Below are 23,045 nucleotides of genomic sequence, written 5' to 3'. Positions count from 1 at the left end.
TGACCATTGCAGACTTTTCTCCCCTTTGCCCTTTCGGCTTTCCTGGGTGATGATTTTCTTCTCTGTTTGTCATGCTTATATTATTGGCTCCCCTTCCTTTCCTAGGGCATCACTTTCTGTGTGTTTCCTCTTCAGAACAGCATCCAGGTTCCTCTTCTGTCAGGATAAACCAGTAGTAACTCTCTGTTTGAAAGACAGGAGATAAGTGCACGTGGTTACAGCCCCAGAGTCCTGTACAAACTACACTTTTTATTAATCTGTCATTGCTTATTTCTGCCCATAGTCCAAAAGGCCATGCTTTCTGTGTTCGTTCATCCTTCATTCATTTTTCCTGGTTCTTTATTCTCACAAGGTCACTGCAGGATGCTCTGTTCTTCTAGGAGTTCAGGATGGGCTTTCCTCTTCAGAGGGCAGCCATCCCTTAGGAAAACAGCAATTGCAATTTGTGTGACAGCTTTCCAACTGCTTCCTGCTGCTTCACTTTTAGGAGGTAAATTCCCCACAGCAAAGTTGGCAAAAAGTGAACACTTCTTACCTGTTACAGTTCAAAATGTATTTGTAAGGCTTAGGCTTTCAGGAATATTGTTTCAATTAGTTGAGATTTGCATTGAAAATAATGAGGAAAAGCTTGCTCTATTTCCTGGCACAGAGTCTGCTGACCTTGATGGTGAGAGATGGTAACACAGCAGCTGAGGGTAATAATATTTCAGATTTATCCAGCTAGCTGGAGATGTGCTTTCAAGAGAATTGCTCTGGAAGCACTGCTTCCCTAACGCAGCACCAGAGACTTAATTGAGAAGGGGTTTTAAAAGGGCAGCCCACCATGCTAGCAACTTCTAGGATCTCACTGAGGTTCCTTGTTTTTATTGCTTTTTAAGAAAAATCAAGAATTTGTTGTAACAACGATGCTTTCGTGACTCTTAAGATGTTCAAATTATCAGTTCATTTGTGCTTTTTGCAGTTTTCCTCGCCCAGTGAAGAATACGTGGTTGAACAGGAATGCACCGGCACAAAACAGGGATTCTGTGATTCCTTCTCTTGAAAGTGTGGTCTTTGGCAATAACTACACAAAACAGTTGTCAGCTGATGTAAGAATATATCAGTTTAAGATTTTATTTGTATTTTGTCGGGCAGTGTGAATTTTCTCTTTTTTCGCAGACATATCACTTGACAAAGAATGAACTCATGTTAGAATTACTTGGGTGTGCTACGTGATATGGGAGATTCGAAATATTGTTCTGAAATGTTTTGTTACATGTTTCAGGAACACACAGAGATGGAAAGCTTACAATATTGTATTTAACTTTTTTTTTTTTATATTGCAATCCATTGAAAATCGCAAAAATGAAGTTTGTGAAAAGAAGCAATTTGCTTATCTGTCTTTTTAGCTGTTGTGTTAATACTTCATTTATTGTACAAAATTAATATGTGCCTCAATTTTTATTTTTTTTTAGGGTTGCAGTTTTGTTGTTTCGGAGTCTTTCCTCAGCCATGCCTATAATTTCCACTATACGCTTTGTGCCAGTTTGCTGCTTGCTTTCAAAGGGTTGCATAGCTATTTCATTATGATAACAAAGGAGCTCCCCTCTTCGCACCGAATTGAGCTGGGTATGTTGAATTAATAAAATGCATCACTCTCCTGTCACTGTTTATTAAGAATCCCCCTCTTCTAGACTAAACTTGCATTGATTTCATGCATCTTAGATATCTAAAATCTTTTTGCTTGATCCGAGCTGGAATTTAATAACTCCAGAAAAAAAATAAAGAAGAAACAAGTGCTGATACATTGCTAATAAAATGAGGAGATAACAGCCTGAATTTATGCAAGTATATTTTTTCTTGTTGGTCTTGATGTGTCCTGTTGTTCCAAACCACTGTGTTTAGGGGTGAGAAAGCTAGGGAAACTCTTAATCTGAGTAGCACGCTGTGCTTGTTTGTTTCTTATAAAGAAACAGTGTGTATTTGTGTAGAAATTGGAACTCTGTAAGCTTTGATTTGGGAAGAATATTACAATGGGAACTTACCTGAAAAAAGACCTACAAGAAGAAATTGCTGCTGACTCAGTTTGTAGTATAACTTTTTAAACAGGCTTAGTTGCCTAAGAATTAGGAAAAGAGCTGAACAGACAAGAACTGTTTCTATAAAACTGAGTAGTTAAAATATGCTTTCAGAGAAGCTATTTCTTTAATACAATAAAAATTAGACTCTTGAAGGACAGTCTCATAGAAAGAAATATAAGTTCAATGGCAATGAAGACTTTTAGTAACTACATTTGATTAAAGTAACTGAAAATTTTACACGAAATATATGGAAACATGTTAAATTTCTGTAGAATTCAGGTATAGTAGAGAGCCTGGCTACAACTTGTGAGCTACAGAGCAGAGAAAGTAAAAAAGGAAAATACGCTGGCTATATTGGCATTATAAAGGATGATTCCTTTTCAACAGTATACCTCCTTAGTCATGTAAATTTCTGTTTAAATCAAAAAAAATAAATAATTTGGAATTTATATTGATTGTAGACAGCATTTATTTATTTCTCTATTGTTTAATTTTACCAATGTCAAAATTAAGCAGTATGAAACAATGAGGTTGGAAATTGAGATATGAAAACTGTTGTGAAAATGCGACGTGGTCATTTAGTGATTCAAACGAAGAATGCTTCACTCCTACATTACGAAATACAAAGCTACATTTTGAGACTTTTTTTTGAGAGAAGTAGTGCCTTACAGATCTGTGCATAATAAAATACCAGAAACTGAGTCTTTTGCTTTATAGAAGCAAAAATACTGCTGTAGCTATGGTGTGAAGAGTATTTCGGGGTCAGTTATCTTAATATTGATATGGAAAAGAACACTATTAAGGGAATAACTCAAATCTTAGTGTTCTTTTTAAGGACAAAATGTGCTTTTTTGCAAATAGATCTGTTGGCACTGTTGTTGTAAGGATAGACTTAGACTAAATCTTGATACTTAAACGTTTCAGACAGGACCTTCAGTTCCCTTAAAATTTTCCTACAAAATATCTGTGTGATAGAAATAAGCTGGCCATGGAGTTGTGTAGTTGGGTTTTATCTTTCAGACTTCTTTGAAGTCACCAAAAACATTTTCATAAGCTTCAGTGGAACTGAAGTCACAACTTTTGTAATTTCCGAGGGTGATTTAACTTACCTTCAGGAATACAAGCTTGAACTGAAATGCTCAAAATAGATATAGGAAGAGAAAATTGCTACGTAAGTTTTAACATTCATTGCACATATTCTGCTTGTGCTTTGGTTACTGTGTGGGGGTTTTTGGAGGGCTTTCTGTAAGTCTCTGCTAGAATGACTTTGTTTTCTTATTTGTAAATCTTTTTTTCGTTTATTTCAGTTATTTTGTATATACATTGATTGGGACACTTGCTATAACAAAAAGGACTAATGTAATGTAAATATTAATTATGCTACTATTACTCACCTTTAGCTCATTGAAAATAACTAATGCCTGCCATTAACGCTAATTTATCTAAAATCCATATAGTAAAATAAATAAAAAAAAAGAAGCTGTATTTCTCTGATGTCTGTAAAGAAGTAGAAACTTTGTGGACTTCACATAGCACACAACTGACATTTGCATTTATTTTTCATTTTTAAATTAGATTAATTGTTTTATAATGGAGATTTTATGTGTGAAGTTTAAATGGGCATTGCAGAAGAGAATCTCAAGTCCTGTTTAAATCCCAGAATCATCACTTTTTTGCTTTAAATTAAATTATGTCTTTAATTTTTTTTTCTTCTGTTTGCTTTGCTATTATTCAGTCATGATTTTAACACAAGACAGTGATTTTACAGAGCATGTGCAGACAACTCTTGGACTCTGGATAACTGTAATTGAGCATTTAAGTATTATAGGTTTCAGGAAATAAAAAAATGCTAGCTCAATGTTTATCACAAGCGATATCTGGAACCTACACTAAAATTACATGCTTTCATGTACTGATCTAACTGCACTAATTGCTAGGCTAGCAATAAGCTTTTTTACTAACTTTAAGGCAAATAATAAGTCACAGATGAAAAAAGGAGTGTAGTAACTAGTCATGTGTGTACAATCCCTGTAACTAGCCAAGGCCAGCATGCAGGTCCTTTATGAGCGCCTTCTCAGAAGAAAATATCCACGAACCCAAAGAGACGCCTACCTAGGTATGTTTTCAAAGCAGGTGATATAACCCCTCAGATATTTATTAATAATATAAATATTAATAATATAAAATATGATATTTTTATTAACAATATAAAATCTAAGATTCTTTTGTAAACAGGAACACTGTTTTACTCTTCAGCCCTAGTGAACGTATGTTGAACTCTTATGAAGTGTGCAGAAATGAGTTTCTTTTTACTTACTTCTAGCCTGAGTATGGATAATAAAATGAGAAATTATTACCGTTTTTTGGTTTAGTGTTCTACTTGACTAAACAAAAATGGTTGAAAAGTTGAGTCAGTCATCACCATTTAAATAAAAAAGCTAAAAATTGTAGTTTCATTTAATTAATCAGAAACTCAGGTTTTTAGATAATTATAGATTTTTCTGCCTGAGAAATCTTTCAGATTGCTTCTGGTATCTCAGGGCTTGATTCTTCTCAACATTGCTTAAGACACTTTCAAAGCTTAAGGTGTACTTGTCCGTGTCTAAGTGGCCAGCTCTCCCCTTGGAGAGTGTCAGTGTGGCCCAATGCTTGACAAAGGATGACAGTGCTGTTTAAGCACATAGAAGTTGGTGATGGGAAAAGAATAAAGTGGCAGTTCAGTCTCACAGTAGGTCACCAGCTTCATCATGTAGAACTGCATTTTGGGTTTGTTTTAAAAAGAAAAAAACCCTATTTTTTAGCAGAGCCAGTGAAATTGCATCAGGTATTTGTCAGGTGAATTTTCCTGCTGTAGAATGTCAATATTTAGTTTTCTTTTGTCTTGTATTTTCTCAATTCTAGCCTTTTTTTTTAATGTGACATTGTAGTTTGGGATTCTCCGTAATGGCTTCTGAGGTTTAAGCGTATTCTCAGTTGCGGTGTTATAAATGAGATTAATGATCAGTATTACGTCTCATAAATAAACCATTTAATTTTTTTCACGAATGACAATTTTCGTGGCCACAAACACACAGAAAGTAGCCTGCTCTCATATATTTTCAGAATAATTATCATCAAGTGCTATGTCACTAGTGCAAGGCGATGTAGTTTCAAAAACAGTTCTAAACTTGGTTTTGAGAACTTCATGCATTTTTGCAGCTTGCATATTTTCTCAGAACTTTGAGTTGTGTGAGTTAATTTGTCATAAAATTTAAACCTATGTATAATGGATACAATTAGTTGAATATAAATACATACTTACCCAATCTAGCTAGGGTCATGTCAAGACAAATTGAGTAAACACATTGTTGCCATTCTGTAAACCTATGTTCCTTATCAATATCCTAAATTTGCAGTTGTGGGTTTCAAGGCATGTTTTGTTGGTGTATGTTTCAAGCAGCAGTGTAGTTTTTTTCCCTTAGTACATTGTTTTAAAAATGTATTTAAATGTAAATACTGGTTACAGACAATTTAGGGGCTTATAAATTGCTCCCTTGTTACTGGTACAGCACATGTAGAAGGATATCAAAGCATAGTAATAAATTATTTTTTAATCGATCGGATTCCCTGAAGTAGACTAGGAATGATTAACAAGGAAAAACATCTTACATGAAAGAATAAATCTGTTTTCTTTACAAATAAGTCATTCAAGGATCCAGTTTAAGCTGCCATCCCATAGAATAGATTCATTTGCTTTTAACGTTGAGCTGTTGAGAGAAAATTCAATTAAAGATAGTTTTATTTGACTAAAATATAATTCTTCAGACTATTAAAGAATTGTATTTACATTCACGTAGCTTGCAGATCAGGTAAATAGTATACCTGTAGAAAAATTGTATTGGAATAAAGTATCTCTGGAAGATCCGAGTCAGAAGAGGAATTCCATTACCTTGGTTGTGAACAATGATGTTACTGAAAAGCTGAGCAGCTCTGGGTGGTTAATTTGCGAATGGTATCATTTAAATTGCAGTAGTTTCAAGTATAATTTTGAATGGAGAATCCATATCCTTGACAAGGTATCCTGATCATGTCACTCAATTGCAAAACTTTTTATATTAATTGTGTTCTGACCTCAGTCCCAGAAACTAGTAAGAAATTATTTTAATGTGAGCTTACAATTTACCTGATATAAAGTTGACTGTGGCACTTAATATGGCTTCAGGTTTTATTTGACGGGTTCTTTTTCATGCTTTAAAATTGTTTTTGAGGTAACTGCTATTACTCTGCAACTTAGAAAGTATATTTTTCATGGATATGTCTTCTCATCTTTCCAGAAAACATAGATGTAGAAGCTCGTCTTACAGAATTGTGTGAAGATGTAAAGGTACAAATTTTTTTCCAGTGAAATAACTATTAAAGTAGAGTGCGCTGATCTTATATGCTACTTAGGATAAACTGTTTGTTTCGGTGATAACTTCCTGTGTGGTTTTTGCTAACACTTATTTCAACTGTTCCTTATTCAAAGAGGAATTGCTCAACTGACTCCTGAAAATGTGGCTTGGTATGTCAGTAGTAGCCATGGTAACTTTTGTCTGTCATGAAACTGAAGATAATAGCAAGGTGGATTACTTGTATTAAAATCACAGTCTGAATTTTCTGCATTTATAATTTGAATTCTTTGGGTTTGATGGTATCAAGTAACAGTGTTAGAAGATCAAGCAGTAACAGTAAGTTGTACAAAAGCAGATTCTCCAAGTCATCCTCTCATTTCGAAGGACTTGTCCTCCTGCTGTCTCCTCCTGTTTCCCTACATTCTCAAGGAAACACTGTCTACCAGATTACTTAGATTTGTCTCCAATGGCATGAGGTTTAACAAGGCCAAATGCCGGGTCCTGCACTTGGGGCACAACAACCCTATGCAGTGCTACAGACTAGGAGAAGTCTGTCTAGAAAGCTGCCTGGAGGAGAGGGACCTGGGGGTGTTGGTTGACAACCGACTGAACATGAGCCAGCAGTGTGCCCAGGTGGCCAAGAAGGCCAATGGCATCTTGGCTTGTATCAGAAACGGCGTGACCAGCAGGTCCAGGGAGGTTATTCTCCCTCTGTACTCGGCACTGGTGAGACCGCTCCTCGAATCCTGTGTTCAGTTCTGGGCCCCTCACCACAAGAAGGATGTTGAGGCTCTGGAGAGAGTCCAGAGAAGAGCAACAAAGCTGGTGAAAGGGCTGGAGAACAGGCCTTATGAGGAGCGGCTAAGAGAGCTGGGGTTGTTTAGCCTGGAGAAGAGGAGGCTGAGGGGAGACCTCATTGCTCTCTGCAACTACCTGAAAGGATGTTGTAGAGAGGAGGGTGCTGGCCTCTTCTCCCAAGTGACAGGGGACAGGACAAGAGGGAATGGCCTCAAGCTCCGCCAGGGGAGGTTTAGGCTAGACGTTAGGAAAAAATTCTTTACAGAAAGGGTCATTGGGCACTGGCAGAGGCTGCCCAGGGAGGTGGTTGATTCACCTTCCCTGGAGGTGTTTAAGGCACGGGTGGATGAGGTGCTGAGGGATATGGTTTAGTGTTTGATGGGAACGGTTGGACTCGATGATCCGGTGGGTCTCTTCCAACCTGGTTATTCTGTGTGATTCTGTGTGATTCTAACTCTTTCCTTAGTCAGAAATAGCCCCGGCTGAATAGCTGATTTCCTTGTCACATCGAAGCTTAAAGCACAGGTTTTAAAACTCTTTTGAAAGGTTGTCCCTGCTTTGTTGCCAAGTGGGCCATCTGCCCAGCTTCTGAAGAACAGGAGGCTTAACCTTTCATTACTGTAGTAGTAGTGTAACTGCCAGGAGATGTAACACTGGCTTTAAGAGGTTATCGTTTGTATAACTGGAGACAAAGCCAGTACAGCTAGTTCTGTATGGGCAACTGTTAATCTTTACTTAATATATTAGAAGTTTTTTTACATTTTCATAGCTTCTGTGAATTCTTTAGTTTCTCCATTAGCTTGCTAGAGTATGTTTATTTTTTTTCCACTTTCTCCTTTCTGTGTTTTTGTGCATTTCTCATGAAAAGTTTCTCTTATTTCCACCTTCACCCACTCAGTTGGTGGTTCAATAATTGCAATCTTTTCTTCTACTCACCCTTTAATATTGCTACAGCTGAATCTTCACTTTTTAAACCCTTTACCTTACATGTCTGCAATGAGTTTCTGAAAACCTGGTTTTCCTTTCTAAAGTGGCAAGGACCATAAACCTAGCAGTCTACAATTGACTGGCGTGCAACCATTTTCATAGAATCATAGAATCACAGAATAACCAGGTTGGAAGAGACCCACCGGATCATCGAGTCCAACCATTCCTGTCAAACACTAAACCATTCTCCTCAGCACCTCGTCCACCCGTGCCTTAAACACCTCCAGGGAAAGTGACTCAACCACCTCAACCTGGGCAGCCTGTTCCAGCTCCTAATGACCCTCTCTGTGAAGAATTTTTTCCTGTGAAGAATTTTGCAGTACATTAGAAAGAAAAACTTATTCCACACTGAATTTGTCTTGGTGTGGTCTGGTTCTCAGAAGCTTATGCTGTAACACAGCTTCCTGATCATGCTTAAAGTGTATGTAGATTTATAGCACCACATAGATGTTGTTATGAGTTGCGACTATTCTGAAATGGAGAGATCTTTATTAAGTTTTTACGACTGTATCTAAGTTGGACTAAGATAACAAGTATCGGTTTCCCGTTTTCTGATTCTCTGTTCTTTTTCCTTTCAGGCACACTGTATTTTTGCATGTTAAAAAGTGTAACAGTTGCAACTCAGTTGTTGTTGCTGTAAACGGAATTGTTGATTTGATTTAAGGTCAGAAGTCTTAATTCCGAAAGACAATTGGATAATGTTTAAAGCAATGTGAAATAATCTGTTGGTGTTGTAACATAGATTAATTCAATTCTGGTATTTGGGAAAAACAGTTCTCATTCAGAAGTTACTTTTTAAGTTAAAATTTTCATTAAGATAAAGTACAGGGGTGTTTTTGATTCTTGTCTGTACATGATGGTGTCGTTTGTTAACCATGTAAATATTTTTTCCTGACTTCAGAAAATGGAAAATTCTGATGAACTGGCGGAACTTATAAATATGAATCTTGCTCAGCTCTGCTCACTCCTAATGGCTCTCTGGGGACAATTTCTGGAGGTCATTACCTTACAAGAGGAGGTTGCAGCATTGCTAGCACAAGAACATCACACTTTAAGAGTGAGTATTGACTCTGGCTTTAGGAACTCTGGCACATTGGTAGTCTTACTGGGACATGTTGTTAGGGAAATGTGCATAAAAATGAGACTCCGGGTTCTAATTTTATTTGGGAAAGTTAATTGGAATCATAAAGGGAGCTGTTGTATTGCATTTGTAAGCTTGTATATCATGTTGTTAGAGCATATTCTTGGAATAGAATACATAAAGTACGTTATTTATGTTTTTCAAGAAATTATTTGATTGATCTTTTGAATAAGAAATGCAGTTTGGAAGGCAAATTGCAGTCTGTGGAATAAGATGTATTTGTGCAGAATGATGTAATTTTCTGCAGGACCCATGCCTACTGCCTACCCTGCATTTTACTTCCCTGCTGCATTTAGGCTGCCTGCTTATATCATAGAACAAAGTATGCTTTCCTTATACATGAAGAATTTATAACCTTTATAAGCTTTGAAAGATCTTTTAAGTGGAATTTTAAATGAGAAGAGGTGTATCAGAAGTAAACTGGCATGTGAGTAAGTGTTTATATGTATAAAAAAACATACAGTGAGTACCTACGCAGCTGATGTGTATCTGTGCATATACAGTTGTTCTGGGCTCTGTACACACAAAACTAAAGCCATGCTGGTTCCCACAGTGAATTATTTTCAAGTATAAACTAAAGCGTTAACCTTAATTCCTAATAAATACATTTTCCCCTTCCATCTTTTGTGGTTGAGTATTTGAAGAAACAATTTTTTTCAGAGAGTAAGGTTCATTAAAACAAAGACAAATAAACCATGATAGCCACCACTCCTGCGTGTCAAACACGCAGCTCATTTTCCATCTGGCCCAGCATCTTTACCGTCTGATGTCACTATCTCTGCATTTATCTTACACATATTACAGAATAGATCATTTTTAGATCTTTTTAAGGTCACTTAAGGTTATCTGGAGGCACTTCTTGCACAGCCATTTACAGAGAGCTTATTAGAAGGTCTGGTTAATGAGAATTGCGTTATGAGCTCTGTATAATAGTCACAATCAAAACCAAAGTCTATTTTAAGGCTTTATTTCCAGAGATTTGATTTGTCTCATCAGCATGTCACTTGCATGAAAACCCTTTCTGTTTTGGTTATTGTTGAGGTTTAACTCAGTAGGCAGCTGAAACAACCACACAGTTTTTCTCTCGTTATCCCAACAGTGGGATGGGGGTGAGAATTGGGGGAAAAAAAAGGTAGAACTCTTTGGCTGAAATAAAGACGGTTTAATGTGACGGTAAAGGAGGGTGATAATACAATAATGATATAATAATGATATAAAAATATAGAAAACAGAATATTCCTTTGGCCAGTTTGGGTCCTGGCTGTGCCCCTATGCCTTCTCGCTAGCAGAGCGTGGGAAGCTGAGAAGTCCTTGATTAGTGTAACCTCTGCTTAGCAACAACTAAAACATTAGTGTGGTATCGACATTATTCTTGTGCAAAATCCAAAACACGGCACTATACCAGCTACTAGGAGGAAAATGAACTCTGTTCCAGCTGATACTAGGACATTTCTGGAGGGGAAACCTATGAAGGATATTTGGACTGTGGTCTTGTGTACAGACTTGATAAATCACATTGTTTAATGAGGGAATCATGGTTATGGAAATGACTTGTTCTGGAGAATAAACTGAATCTTTCAGAAGGAGCACAAGGCTTATTTGTTGGATGTGCTAGCTGTGGGAAAGTACTATCGTTTTACTGGCTACCTATAAATCTGTTTTACCTTCCTGTGCTTACCGTATGAATTCTGGAATCCTTCAGATTAACTGGTGGAATGCATGAAATGAGAATATTGTTTCACTTAACCTGCACTTGCATTCAGTTGCTGGTATGTTAGTGTTTCTAAAAGTATGTATTTAGTAAAGCCAAGAGGAATATTAATATTTTTACTGCTCCAGTGTTTTTAAAAAGATACTGCTAATAATCATATATTTAGCTTATTAAATGCGTCTCTTTTAAAAATCTTTGATATAAGTCATTCTGTCTGCCTCTCAAATACCTTAATTATTGAATTTTACTGCAGTTATTTAAAGGAGTATTAATTACAGTAGTTAATTATATTATGTGAATCGAGATACTATATTTCTGTGATGCTTTCCAGTTTGCACAAATTTGAATAGGAGTTCCCTTCCTCCCATCTTGAAAAAAAAAATTATTTGATTCCATGCATAAATAAACTTTTCTAAGTTGAGCTCAGAGGTGACCCTTCTTATCACTGAAAAAGTTGAGATTGTTTTATTTTTGAAAGAGGTGGGTAATTGCTGTTTCTTGTTGAGTTCTGCAGTTACTTGATATTTCGTTATCTACCCAAACATCAGAGACTGAAAAAAAGATGCAGGATGTGAGTAATGTTAAGCTTGCCTTTTTATTTAGGGCCTGATAGCAAAGAGCAAGCAGGCTGACTCTTTAAAGAATCAAATAATGACATTGAGAAGGAAATTTTACCTGAGCTGACTTACAGAGAACCAGCAATGTGATGTTAATTAATGTTACAAAACACTAGTTTGCAAATGTGACACTTGTTTTCTATACTCTAAGATATGGAGAGCTTGTATAAATACTTTACACATGTATATAATTAAAATATATATTAGAAACTGTAGCTCCACTGAGCTTCCCACGTGGCAGTAGAGCAGGCACCAGCAATCTGTAAATTCGTAAATCTTTAAATTGAAAGGAGATGCTAAATTTGAATCTTGATATTTCTAAGAGCATGTGTTTGGTTGCTGATGTTTGATCCTGTTTTGCAGTGCTTATTGTAATAATTTGTAATTTGTATTAGTATTCTCTTGAATATACATTCTCAGAGCTTGTATCAGGTGCTTTTGGGACACCTGCAATGATCATGTTTCACTAGAGGCATTATCTGCACATATCAAAAGGTTCAGGCTTTCTGGTTACTGAATTTAGTTGAGATTTGAGAGATGACCTGCTAATTCTGCTCTTGAGAGAATAATTGTCCTTTCTGCAATAAGATTTTTGTACTATACAGAATTCTTCTACATAATCATTTTTGTTTTGGAAATCAGAGCTCTGATGTGTTGGCTACTGGATGCTAAATCTCTTAGTTTTACCTTTTCGTCTTGCAGTATTTGCAGATTACACCCTCTGCAGAAAATTCATCTCTAGGAAAGTTTGGTAATAATCTTAGATAAATGAACCCTTTTTGAGAGTCATTAGTCTGATTGGTTTAGATTCTTGCGTTAAAATACCCCTAGAAATGCCTGTCATCTGTATTTGGTGAAATGACTTCCACTCTCTTTGCATAGACATTTATAAAACAGGTATTTCTGCTGAAGTGTGGTTAGAAAATAAGGTTATAATGAAATAACATATTTTAAGTATTTACAATTATTATTTTAATAATTTATTTAATATACTTAGTTTACTTAAGTATTTAAATATTTTCAAATACTTTGAATATTAAGCACTAGATTTAAAAATCAGGAACATTTTAGATATACTAGAAAATCCATCAACTGCATTATCACACTGACAAAGTTTACAACTGGATTTTATTGGAAAAAAACCTGTTTATTGTATGTGATATAATATTGCAAAAAGTTTGCACACTAAACTAGTTCACCTTTTTGTTCCATAGTGACATCTTCTGGTAGATTTGAACATGCCCTTCCAAAATTATTTCATTCAGTTTGATTACACCTGAAACAGAACTGAGAACTAAGCTCTTGGACTTGCTACTCATAAATGTGCAAGGATTCAATATATATTTCACAGCATTTTTTTCTGATTTTCCCTCCTCTTCTCTTTACATTGGGAGGGCCATAAAATCTGTAATTTTGGTAAGTCTGTAGGGACTAGGAGAAGCAGATACCATTTTCTCTTACAAACTCATTGTGGAGTTGGCTCACATTGGTAGCACCTGAGTCACTTGCACCGGCTTGTAGTTGCTCATGTTTTGCAGAGCCTGTTTAACAGCATTCTACCAAATGCCTTGGACCTTCCATGAGTTAAGCACTAATTAAACATCATAAAGTAGTGTTGGATTGGTTTTTTTCTCTCCTTAATATTGCTTTATGTGGGCTTTTAAAGCTTGCTTTCAATTAGTTTTATGCTGTTTGTTTTATGGTAAGCGCTGTCTGGAGCTTGGAATCGGATTTTCTTCAAAAACCCTCCAATTACTTACACAATTACAAACAGGATTTACAACAAACAAACAAAACCCACTCTTCTTTTTGAAAGAGTGACAGGTCTGGTCTCTATATAACTCCAGTTACTTTATGTGGTAAAGTGATTGCTCATATCCACGGTGAAAGCCGCCTTGCTTGCCTCCTGGGAAACAGCTTTATGCTCTTTTCTTGGCTTCAACCACAGACACCTACTAATTGGACAATGTTCCTGTTACTCTTTTATTTCCTGTTACTTGATTAATTAGGATCTTTAGTTCAGTTTTAAATTGCATAGTTTAGAACGACAGCCAGTCCACTCTTCATGATCACTTGTTCTAAAATATAATTTTACCCTGTACAATTGTCTCTAAGTCTGTTGTGTAACAATCTTCTCACTTTCTAGGGGAAAGGTTGGGACTTATCTCTGAAAAAATCATATATTTGGAAGGTAGATGTCTGCTCAGATATGTGAGCTGGGAAAATGCAGGGAGTACTTAGGAACACTGGTTCTAATCCCACATATGTGTGCATAAACTAACAATTTCTGAAGGAAAGTAGATGTGTCTTTTGTGTAGGTGTCTGGTCACCACAAAGAGTGGAAATTGCATTTACAAGCAAGTATCAACTTCAGCGCTTTCTTGCAAAATGTTTCCCTTGACTGTTCGTAGATTATTTTATCACTGAGATTAGTTTCATATAATAGAGAAAATTAAAGTCCAGGAGCTTGGGAGAAGACTTACAGCTTTTAGCTTAGGTTAGAGATAGGGGGTTTAATGTGTGTGGTTTGGGTTGGGTGTTTTTCTTAAGCAGAAAGATGAAAAAGAAGACGCTACAGACCATAAAACTTCATCCAAACGGTGCTCTCTAGAAGTATACTGGGAGGGGAAACTATGTGCCTTCCAAGGGCTTATCGCTGAACAGAAGTTAATGTGATCCTGGAGATTTGATGTTTGCCAGTTAACACACAGGATTTTCCTAGTGCCATGTCTGTGCTGAGGGGGGACGTGGATGCTGACCACAGCTCTGAGGGAGCTGAGCTAGGTCTGATGCCTGCTCCACCCTATACACTGCAAACTCTGACTGTCTCTTTAAGGAATTAGATAACTTAAGATGAAGACCTAGAGTATAGTGAGGGAATAAAGGAGCAGGAGGCTAGGAAATGTCTGGTAAATAAATTAATAACTACATGTGTGGTTCCCTAAGTGGGATAGAAAATTTGTTTTAATTGAGATAAACCAATTGATGTTTATGCCCGAGTTAATGTACAAGCAATTCCCAACAGCCACTGTACAGCACGTTCTCTTTTTTTTTTTTTCTATTGTTACAACAAAGAAGAAAATACACTGCATTGAATAGCGGGTTTTTTGATGCAGGTTATTGGGCAATTGCAAAAATAAAAGTTCTAAAAATACATCTAGATTGAATTAATAACTTCTATGTAATACTGGAAATGAGAGAAGTCTCATCTTGTGAAAGCTTAACTTCAGCGTTTCCAGATACTGCATTTTTCAATACGTTGATTATGTTTTTGTTTGTAGGGAATTGCTGAATAATTCTCACTCTTTATTTCCACACTATGTATTTGATGGTTGAAAAACATAAAAAATATAAAAAAATATAAAATTATAAAATAACATTTTAGTATTGTATGGTTTATTGACTTAAGGCATACAGTTACATCTTGCATACAATGCTTGTAATTAGCATACAATTTGTTATTGTCTCTGTCATTTGTAGTGGAAATCTTTCCAAACGAAAGACTTTTTGCACAATAGCATTCTGTGGGTTAGAGAGTATTCATGGAATGTTTGAAACACATGCCTCTGTATTTTGAGACTACAGAATATCTCATGGTTTTCTACTTCTGAAGGTAATTTTTAAGCGCATTCAGAAGAGCCCAACAAACAGTTTCCTTTCTTTGCATTAAAATTTCTCTAAATATTTTTGTGTGTTAGTGTTTCAGGTGAGCCTGATTTCTGTGGTTGATATCTTGAAAATCCAGTTTTCAGCAGAAATTACATTATCTAATGTAATTTCCTTCAGTCATCCAATGCGCAAATTAAAATTCTCATTTCAGTCACTTGGCTCGTCTGTGACATCCTCATACCTCCCACTCAGCCTGAATGTTAGAAAAAAAAGTTAACTGTCCATGATACGTGCAAGTTAATGACACTGCTTTGTAGGGATGATGGTGGATTTTCAAGAATTGTGTACAATGTAAAATAAGGCCTAACTTTAACTTGATTTGTGTCTTGCAGGTGCGCAGATTTGCAGAAGCATTCTTTTGTCTTGAGCATCCTAGGCAAGCTGCCCTTGCCTATCAAGAACTGCAGTGAGTAGCCTTTTGAAATGCACAGTATGCAGCATATTGTACTATTATTCTATAGATTCTGTTGCATAGAAGTACTTACTGTCTTGTAAAAATACTATAAGTTCAAGAGAAACTTATATTCTAGATATAGACTGAAGGTTTTTAATGTAGCTTATATAAGAAGTTATTAATTATTAAAGCTATTGAGTAATTAATTAGTAGAAAAGTTTCTACTTAAGTAAATTAAACTACTGCTAATTTCTGGTAATGTAAAAATAAATAGTTCTGTTTTTTTATGTAGGACTACCTCCTTTTTTTCAGTGCTCAAAGTCATCTACAGATGTGTGCAGCTATCAAAAACACTTCCTTCTGCAGTTCTCTTCCACCCCTCCCTATTGAATGCAGTGAACTGGATGGAGATATGAATTCCTTACCTATAATCTTTGAAGATCGATATTTAGATTCTATTACGGAAGGTAAACACACCTCATGGTGCAGTTTTCTTTTTGAAGAAATGAGTAAAAATTATGTAAAAATCGAGTATTTTTCTTTACATTTCTCATTGACTTTAAAGGAGTACATTTATTTGCTAGGAAATGTTTCTTTAGTCTCAGTTTTGATAATGTGTAAAGTTCTGTAAATGCTAGTGTTTTATAGCTTCTGTTACCTGCATAATCTTGTTGTAAACAATCCTTTTCCTTATTTTCCCCCTCCAAATATTTTTTTTTTGTGAAAGATCTGGATGTACCCTGGTTGGTAGTTCAGAATCTTCCAAGATCAGAGTCCAATAAACTGGATAAATTTGAAGCAGAAGAAGGTTTTGTTGCTGGTTTTACTAGCCCAGAACTGAAAATAAGACCTGCGGGTGCTGCCAATCTTTGGCATTCAGAAGGTGAAAGGATGCTAACAAAAACTTTGAAAGGGAAAAGTGAAGATGCAAATAAATCCAAAGTTAAGGTTACTAAGCTCATGAAAACAATGAAACCTGAAAACACGAAAAAGGTTGTGAAACAGAACTCTAAGGACTCTGTGATCTTAGTAGGCTACAAATGTTTAAAAAGTGCACCACTGGAAGATGCCTGTAGAAGTTCAGAAGGCAGGCCTTCATACAATGCTAACGAAGGGCTGGACCCTACATTAGGTGGATTTCCTTGTGATACAAAGACCTGCACCAGGCAAATAAGTCAAAGAGAACTTCCATTTTTTCAATCTGGAACTGAAGAAAAGACTGCCGAGACTGAACGTGTCCAAGTAGGTCCAGGTAGTCCCATTCACTGTGAAAATGTGGCTCTTTTTGGTAGACTTACTACCTCCCAGACAGGTTCTGGAACTATACGAGCAGATAGTGCTCTACAGCCCAGAGATACACTTGAAGGTTGTCATGGAGGTCAACCAGTTTCCTCAGGAGTCAGGACAATTGAGGTCAAACCAAGTAATAAAAATCCCTATGAAGGGGAGAAAGTAACTGTTCACATTGGGTCATGGGCTGAGTTTCCACAACAGGGAGTGCAAGGAGAGAATTTGCAGACACCCAATACTCAGTCTTCAGAACCTGGAAATAAATTGAATTCAGGAGAACAGGAACCAGTGCTTAAAAAGGAAGATGTCCATGAAAGAAACTTCCAACATACCAGTGACATCTTGACAAAAGCGAAAAGTAATCAGCCTACTCTTTCTACAAAAGAAAGTCAAATTTCTGTAAGTGGAGATGTGACTAAATTGCCAGATGTTAGCTTGACATACGCCTCTTCTAGGTTTTCAGATTCAGGTGTAGAAAGTGAACCAAGTTCTTTTGCAACTCACCCCAACCCTGATCAGGTTTTTGAAAATACTCAAGGGCAAAGTGCATACAATGGTGAGAGAGTATTTCCTCAGCTTTTACTAAAACCAGACTGTACTACAAAAAATGCAATAGAAAGCCACTGCACTGAGAGCACCAGCGCTGTAAGTGAGATACAGTCATCCCTGACATCCATAAATTCTCTGCCCTCAGATGATGATGAGCTGTCACCTGATGAGAATTCAAAGATATCTATTGTACCTGAATGCCAGCTAAGTGACAGTAAAACGGTATTGGATCTTGGAGCGATTGACTTGCCAAAATGCGATGACAGTAAGAAATCAAATACTAATTTGCAGCAACAGGGTGTTGTATTTTCAGGGCAATTGGATAACGAAACACTGTCTGTACATTCCTCACTCTCAGGAACAAAAGATCTTTTACACTTAGCTGCTTCAGATAAGGGTACATCTACTGATGTGAAAAGTTACAACCCGCAGGCAGACCTTGGCACAAGCTGCAAGGACTCTGAGGACCTTGAAAGGCATCTTAATACTACAGAAGAACCACTTAAATTGTGTTTGGAAATTGCTTATATGGGTGAGCCATCTGTTGTTTCAGGTTCTCTATCTGTAAATGCAGTGTGTGAGGCTGAAAAAACAAATGAAGGAAAACATAACGAGCCTTTAGAACTAAAAGAGACAACTGAAGAACTGTCCGTAGCTAAAAGTGAAACTGGTACAGATAATCCATCTCCAACTAGTAGTACTGACATGGTAAAGCAAGGGCTTGTGGAAAACTATTTTGGCTCTCGAAGCAGCACAGATATTTCAGATATTTGGCCAATGGACAACAGCAATCCCGTTAGCCCTCAAAAGGAAACATATGAAAACCAAATTATTTGCTCTTCCCAACAAGATGAAGAAGAAGAGGAAGATGAAGAAATGATTGAAAACGGGTATTATGAGGAAACAGACTATACCATATTAGATGGAGCTTCCAGAGCTGACCAGGATCAGGGCTCAGCAGAAGAGAGAGCTCTGAGATCTGAAAGGATTGATACTGGACATCTGCGAGATGGAATGACAGTGCCTCCTGTCTGTACTCCTGGCTGTCTGTCTTTTCCTTCCTCTGTGAGAGACTCTCCTTGCAATGTTAATTGTTCTTCAAGGAATAAATCCGATGCAATTACACAACAGCCAAGCAGCAAATCCTACAGCTCAGCTTCATCTGTTTCCTGGTTTGAAAGCTCCCCAAAACCTCAAATGTTAGCGTAAGTGATTGTTTTAAAATGATTTTTTTTTACTGTTCAAAATTAGGTTAGTTTAGTATAGAAGGGGCAAGGACGCATGGTTAGGCTCCAGAGTGCCCCCAGCACTGCCATGTGGTTTCTGCACACTCCTTTTAGGTATTCAGACAGAAAGTCTGTTAGCTCTGAGTTCCTTCTATTGGTTACCTTGTAATTTGATGTGGTTTGACAGACTTCAAGCAAAACATGGGATTTTTTTGGTTCTCTAATATGTTCCTTTCTAAAAAAGTAATCACTCAAGGGAAAAGTGATGTCATAATGGCTACTGAGCATAAAAATGGTGCTTTATTAAATGGAAGCTGTTAAAATAGCAAGAATAGGAAAACATGCTTTGAGTTTAAAACCGTAAAAACAGTCAACTGATTGTCTGTTTAATTTGTTAAGTGACGCAAATGTGCAGTGCTAACCAAGGTGATTTAAAATTCAAGGATCCAAAATGTGACACCTCAGAGACCATAGTCCTCTAAGTTACAATGCAATTTGTGTGCCAGGAAAGCCAAATTTAGAGGAGGAGCATCAGGGATCCCAGATTGCACTCCTCTTGCTTGCTGTAAGCCTAAGAGTTTCCCTGATAAGCCCCTGCTGCTGACTGAACGTGGGAATGGGCAGCCTCATGTGTTGTACTGGAAATAAAACATTGCTGTCAGAAGGAAGAAAGCTTAGGAGAAAGGTAGAAAGAAGGAGAATGCTAAGCAGGCAGAAGAAAGAAAAGACCAGATAGTTTGTGGTTGGCATCTGAGAAGAGGAGGAAGAATTGATTAGTGGTTGAGGAAAACGGGTTAGTAATGGATAGAAAAGTCACTTCTGAAATACTGGCATGGAATGGGAGGGATGAAAAGCAGAGAGTATTTAGTGTGGTCCATAACCATAAATGAAACAGGGAACTTGGAGTAAAACCAAGGACTTGGCCTTGGGGAAAGCAGATTCTCTCAGAGCATAGAATAACCGGGATTCTAGAAGGCACAATCTGCTCCACAGAAAATCACCCTTGGTACTTGCAGCTCAGCAAACACGCCTTGAGTACAAACTAAGTAACCTCTGCTGTGGAGTGATAGGACCAACTGCCTGCAGTGGTTTCTGTTCAGGCTGACTTCATTGAGCCTTGCTTGTGCCAGTTAGAGAGGAATAAACTAAAGATAAAGCTGGAAAAACAGAGAACAAAAAGGAGAATGGAAGAATAACAGTGAGCCATCGGAAGATATGGGTAAGATACAGAATAAAGCAGGAGGTTCTTAGGGATTGTGGAGAACAGGCAGATTAAGGAGGGAAAGTAGCATAAGGATGCATAAAGCTTGAAGTGCTGCAGGGAAAGTGGTGTGCAATAAATTAGGTGGGAAGGGCATACACAAAAACATAAGAGAAGGGAAGAAAGGGAGGAACACAAGAAACTTGTAGCATACGGGGAGCTGAGCTGTTAGAGACCATACAGTTTTTGCCTTCATATATTATTTAAAAGGTCAAAGATCTGGCTTATTTTGAAGCAAATATCAGTTACTTGTCCTGCCAGAGAGACTTTCTGGTCAGCAGTTACAGCCCTGGTTCCAGGTCTCTGCTAACCTGGGAAATAGGTTTTAAGTTTGGCAAGAATTATCAAGTCAGTTTAAATCTTTAGCTTGACTTCTGATTGCTTATAATTCTTGTGGGTTTGTTACTGCACTTAAAGCTGTTGCTTGCTTAAGACCAGTATTAATCCAGAATCTTTAGTGGTTTCAGAAATACTCCTGAGTTTGCAGAGACATTCGATGGAAGGAAAAGATTAGAGCTTGGGGTGTGGACTTTGTAACAAAGGAAGAGGAGCAGTAGGAAGCTGCAATAGAAAATACTTTGAGGACTGGCTTGTTTTGTGAAGATAGTAACTCAGTAAATATATTTTCCTTCATATCAATAATATAGAAGACAAAAAGACAGTTGAAAATTGTATCCTAAGAGACCCTACATTTGGCAATAGTAAATGTTTTTTTCTCATAAATATGGCTTTGCTCCAGTTTCCTACAGGCTAAAGAAGAACTGAGACAACTTAAACTTCCTGGATTTATGTATAGTGATGTTTTCAAACTGGCTTCTTCAATACCTTATTTCAGTATGGAAGAGGATGACTGCTCAGAAGAAGGAATACATCTTATAGTCTGTGTCCATGGTCTAGATGGTACGCTGGGAAATGTGATACTGAGTGAGATAACTGTTCAGATTACCAGTCTGGTTTGACTTTTGTCATTTGAACTCTGAACTGAATGCTTCTGAAATAGGTTCACTGTAGGAAAATGGGTATTTGACATTACACTGCTACATTTGACAGTGTGTTCCATAGTATCATTTAAATTAAGAATTTTATATGACACTTGTCTTCAGTAAAAATTGCATATACATAAACCCGTTTTTTGCCATGCTCCACATTAGATACATCTCCCCTTTTTTTATGTCACACAGGTATTTGTCTGTATGATGGCAATGGAATGGAGTTAGTAACAAAACAGTTTTGTTTAGAATTTGTAATACTACATTGTCAAAACCAAAAATGTGTGTGTTCTTAGGAAAAATATCATACATGTAAAATGCAGTCAAGTGTTTATAAGGTTTTAAAAGGCTAGCTTACTGAATCACAGAGCGGTTTAGGCTGGAAGGGATCTCTGGAGATTGTCTGCTCCAGCTGCCCTGCTGAAAGCAGGGTTACCTACAGCAGGTTGCCTAGGACCCAGCCCAGCTGGGTGTTTCAGTATTTCCAAGGACAGAGACTCTCCTGTAGTAGAAATGAGAAAATCTCTTGCTAATTGAAAAGTTTAAATAGCTTGAGTATATTCACCTATTATTAGTTCAAAGCGTATGTGCATGTTAAGAAATAATACCCTCTCTAGTTAAGATATTCATAGCTTTCTGCCATCAATGTTTTTATCTTTTGTTTTTGAGAAACTTCTTAAATTAACAATGAAAGGAAGCAGAAGAGGGCAGTAGGATAGAATATTGGACTGGCCTGACACTGCACAGCCTTCTTGTTCATTGTTCAAATTCGTAAATTTAAAAAAATAAAATATTAAAACAGCTTTTCTTTCTTCCTCTGGGCAGAAAGCATCCTTTGTTAAGCGCTTTTAAAGCAGAACTGAAACATCTACACTAGTAAGAAGGAATACAAATTGTTATTGCATGTCTGGAATTGAGACAGAAGCTAACTTGGCAAAAAAAAACTGTTGTTCAAAAGCCATGTCTTTGAAGCATTAGAAAAATCCACATAGTTAGAATTTTCATATGAAATGTTGAGTTCATACAAGTTCTTTCTTATTAATACAGATTGAAATAAAAATCGTGTTCTGTGACTAAGATGTGGTACTCTTTCTTCACAAAACATGATCATTCGTGTAGGGAAATCTTCAGGATGTTGGATGAATTAGTATTTGGTGTCTTGGGCACCAGTGTGAACGTGTCTTTATCTGCTGACAGTCCACTCTGTCTTTTTATTCTATGGAAATGTTTACAGCTTGCCCTTAATTCCTTGCTCCTTCACTGAATTCTTCAAGCTGCCTCCGAGTTCTTAAATTGACTTTTATCAAAGTTAATTAGGTTTTCAAGAATGTAATGTTCACAGTGCTCTGCATCCGTTGGATGCTAAGACAAGATCAAACACGACTTCCTAAATCCTTGCTTTTTTAAAATGCTTTCTGGATTAAATGTCATTTTTATAGACCATTTTGTCACTGCATTTGTCATTGCAGTTGATCTTCTTGAGCCTTACTGAATTTTAATTAGTGCTGAGAATACACAGTACTAATGTTTTTAAATTTAAAAACATTAAATATAATGTGCTTAAATATAAAGTTGTGCTGTAGGTTCATTTCAGTATTCTAAGTGCTTTTGTTGCAAGTTAACTTCGCAGTTTCTAACTCTTGATTGTTTTTCCTTTTTAAGGGAACAGCGCAGATCTAAGATTAGTGAAGACTTACATTGAGCTAGGGCTGCCTGGAGGGAGAATAGATTTCCTTATGTCCGAAAGGAATCAGGTATTTGCCGACCAAAATAGAATTTTTGTAAAGCAATCAACAGTGTACATCTTCAGATGTGTTTATTTAATGGCACGATCGCGTTGCAGTTTGCCACATCCTGTATATTTTTATTGTATTCTCACAGAATCCATTATTTGATCTGTGCTTGTGGTATAGTAATATACAAAACCTGGTGTGATATTGGAGGTAAATATGTGTATGTAAGGAGTAACATTTGTTGCTGCCA

General features: G+C 36.8%; 1 protein-coding gene across 3 annotated transcripts in view; it reads left to right on the top strand.

Annotated features, from left to right (window-relative positions):
- Window positions 1–23,045, top strand: part of FAM135A (family with sequence similarity 135 member A) — a 92,637-nt gene that overhangs the window by 48,139 nt on the left and 21,453 nt on the right. For 2 of the 3 annotated variants that reach the window (XM_069851425.1, XM_069851424.1), the window contains exons 8-17: window positions 962–1,088; window positions 1,455–1,608; window positions 4,099–4,176; window positions 6,374–6,423; window positions 9,117–9,272; window positions 15,686–15,759; window positions 16,060–16,214; window positions 16,475–18,791; window positions 20,813–20,973; window positions 22,725–22,816. In XM_069851425.1, coding sequence (XP_069707526.1) covers window positions 962–1,088; window positions 1,455–1,608; window positions 4,099–4,176; window positions 6,374–6,423; window positions 9,117–9,272; window positions 15,686–15,759; window positions 16,060–16,214; window positions 16,475–18,791; window positions 20,813–20,973; window positions 22,725–22,816 — 3,364 coding nt within the window. The remainder of the gene's footprint in view (window positions 1–961; window positions 1,089–1,454; window positions 1,609–4,098; window positions 4,177–6,373; window positions 6,424–9,116; window positions 9,273–15,685; window positions 15,760–16,059; window positions 16,215–16,474; window positions 18,792–20,812; window positions 20,974–22,724; window positions 22,817–23,045) is intronic. The other variant, XM_069851426.1, reaches the window with a different exon arrangement.

Source organism: Phaenicophaeus curvirostris, chromosome 2 (assembly GCF_032191515.1).
Source record: "Phaenicophaeus curvirostris isolate KB17595 chromosome 2, BPBGC_Pcur_1.0, whole genome shotgun sequence".
In the NCBI taxonomy this organism is placed as follows: domain Eukaryota; kingdom Metazoa; phylum Chordata; class Aves; order Cuculiformes; family Cuculidae; genus Phaenicophaeus; species Phaenicophaeus curvirostris.
The sequence above is the reverse complement of the archived record's forward strand: the minus strand, read 5'-3'. Positions and strand labels throughout refer to the sequence as shown.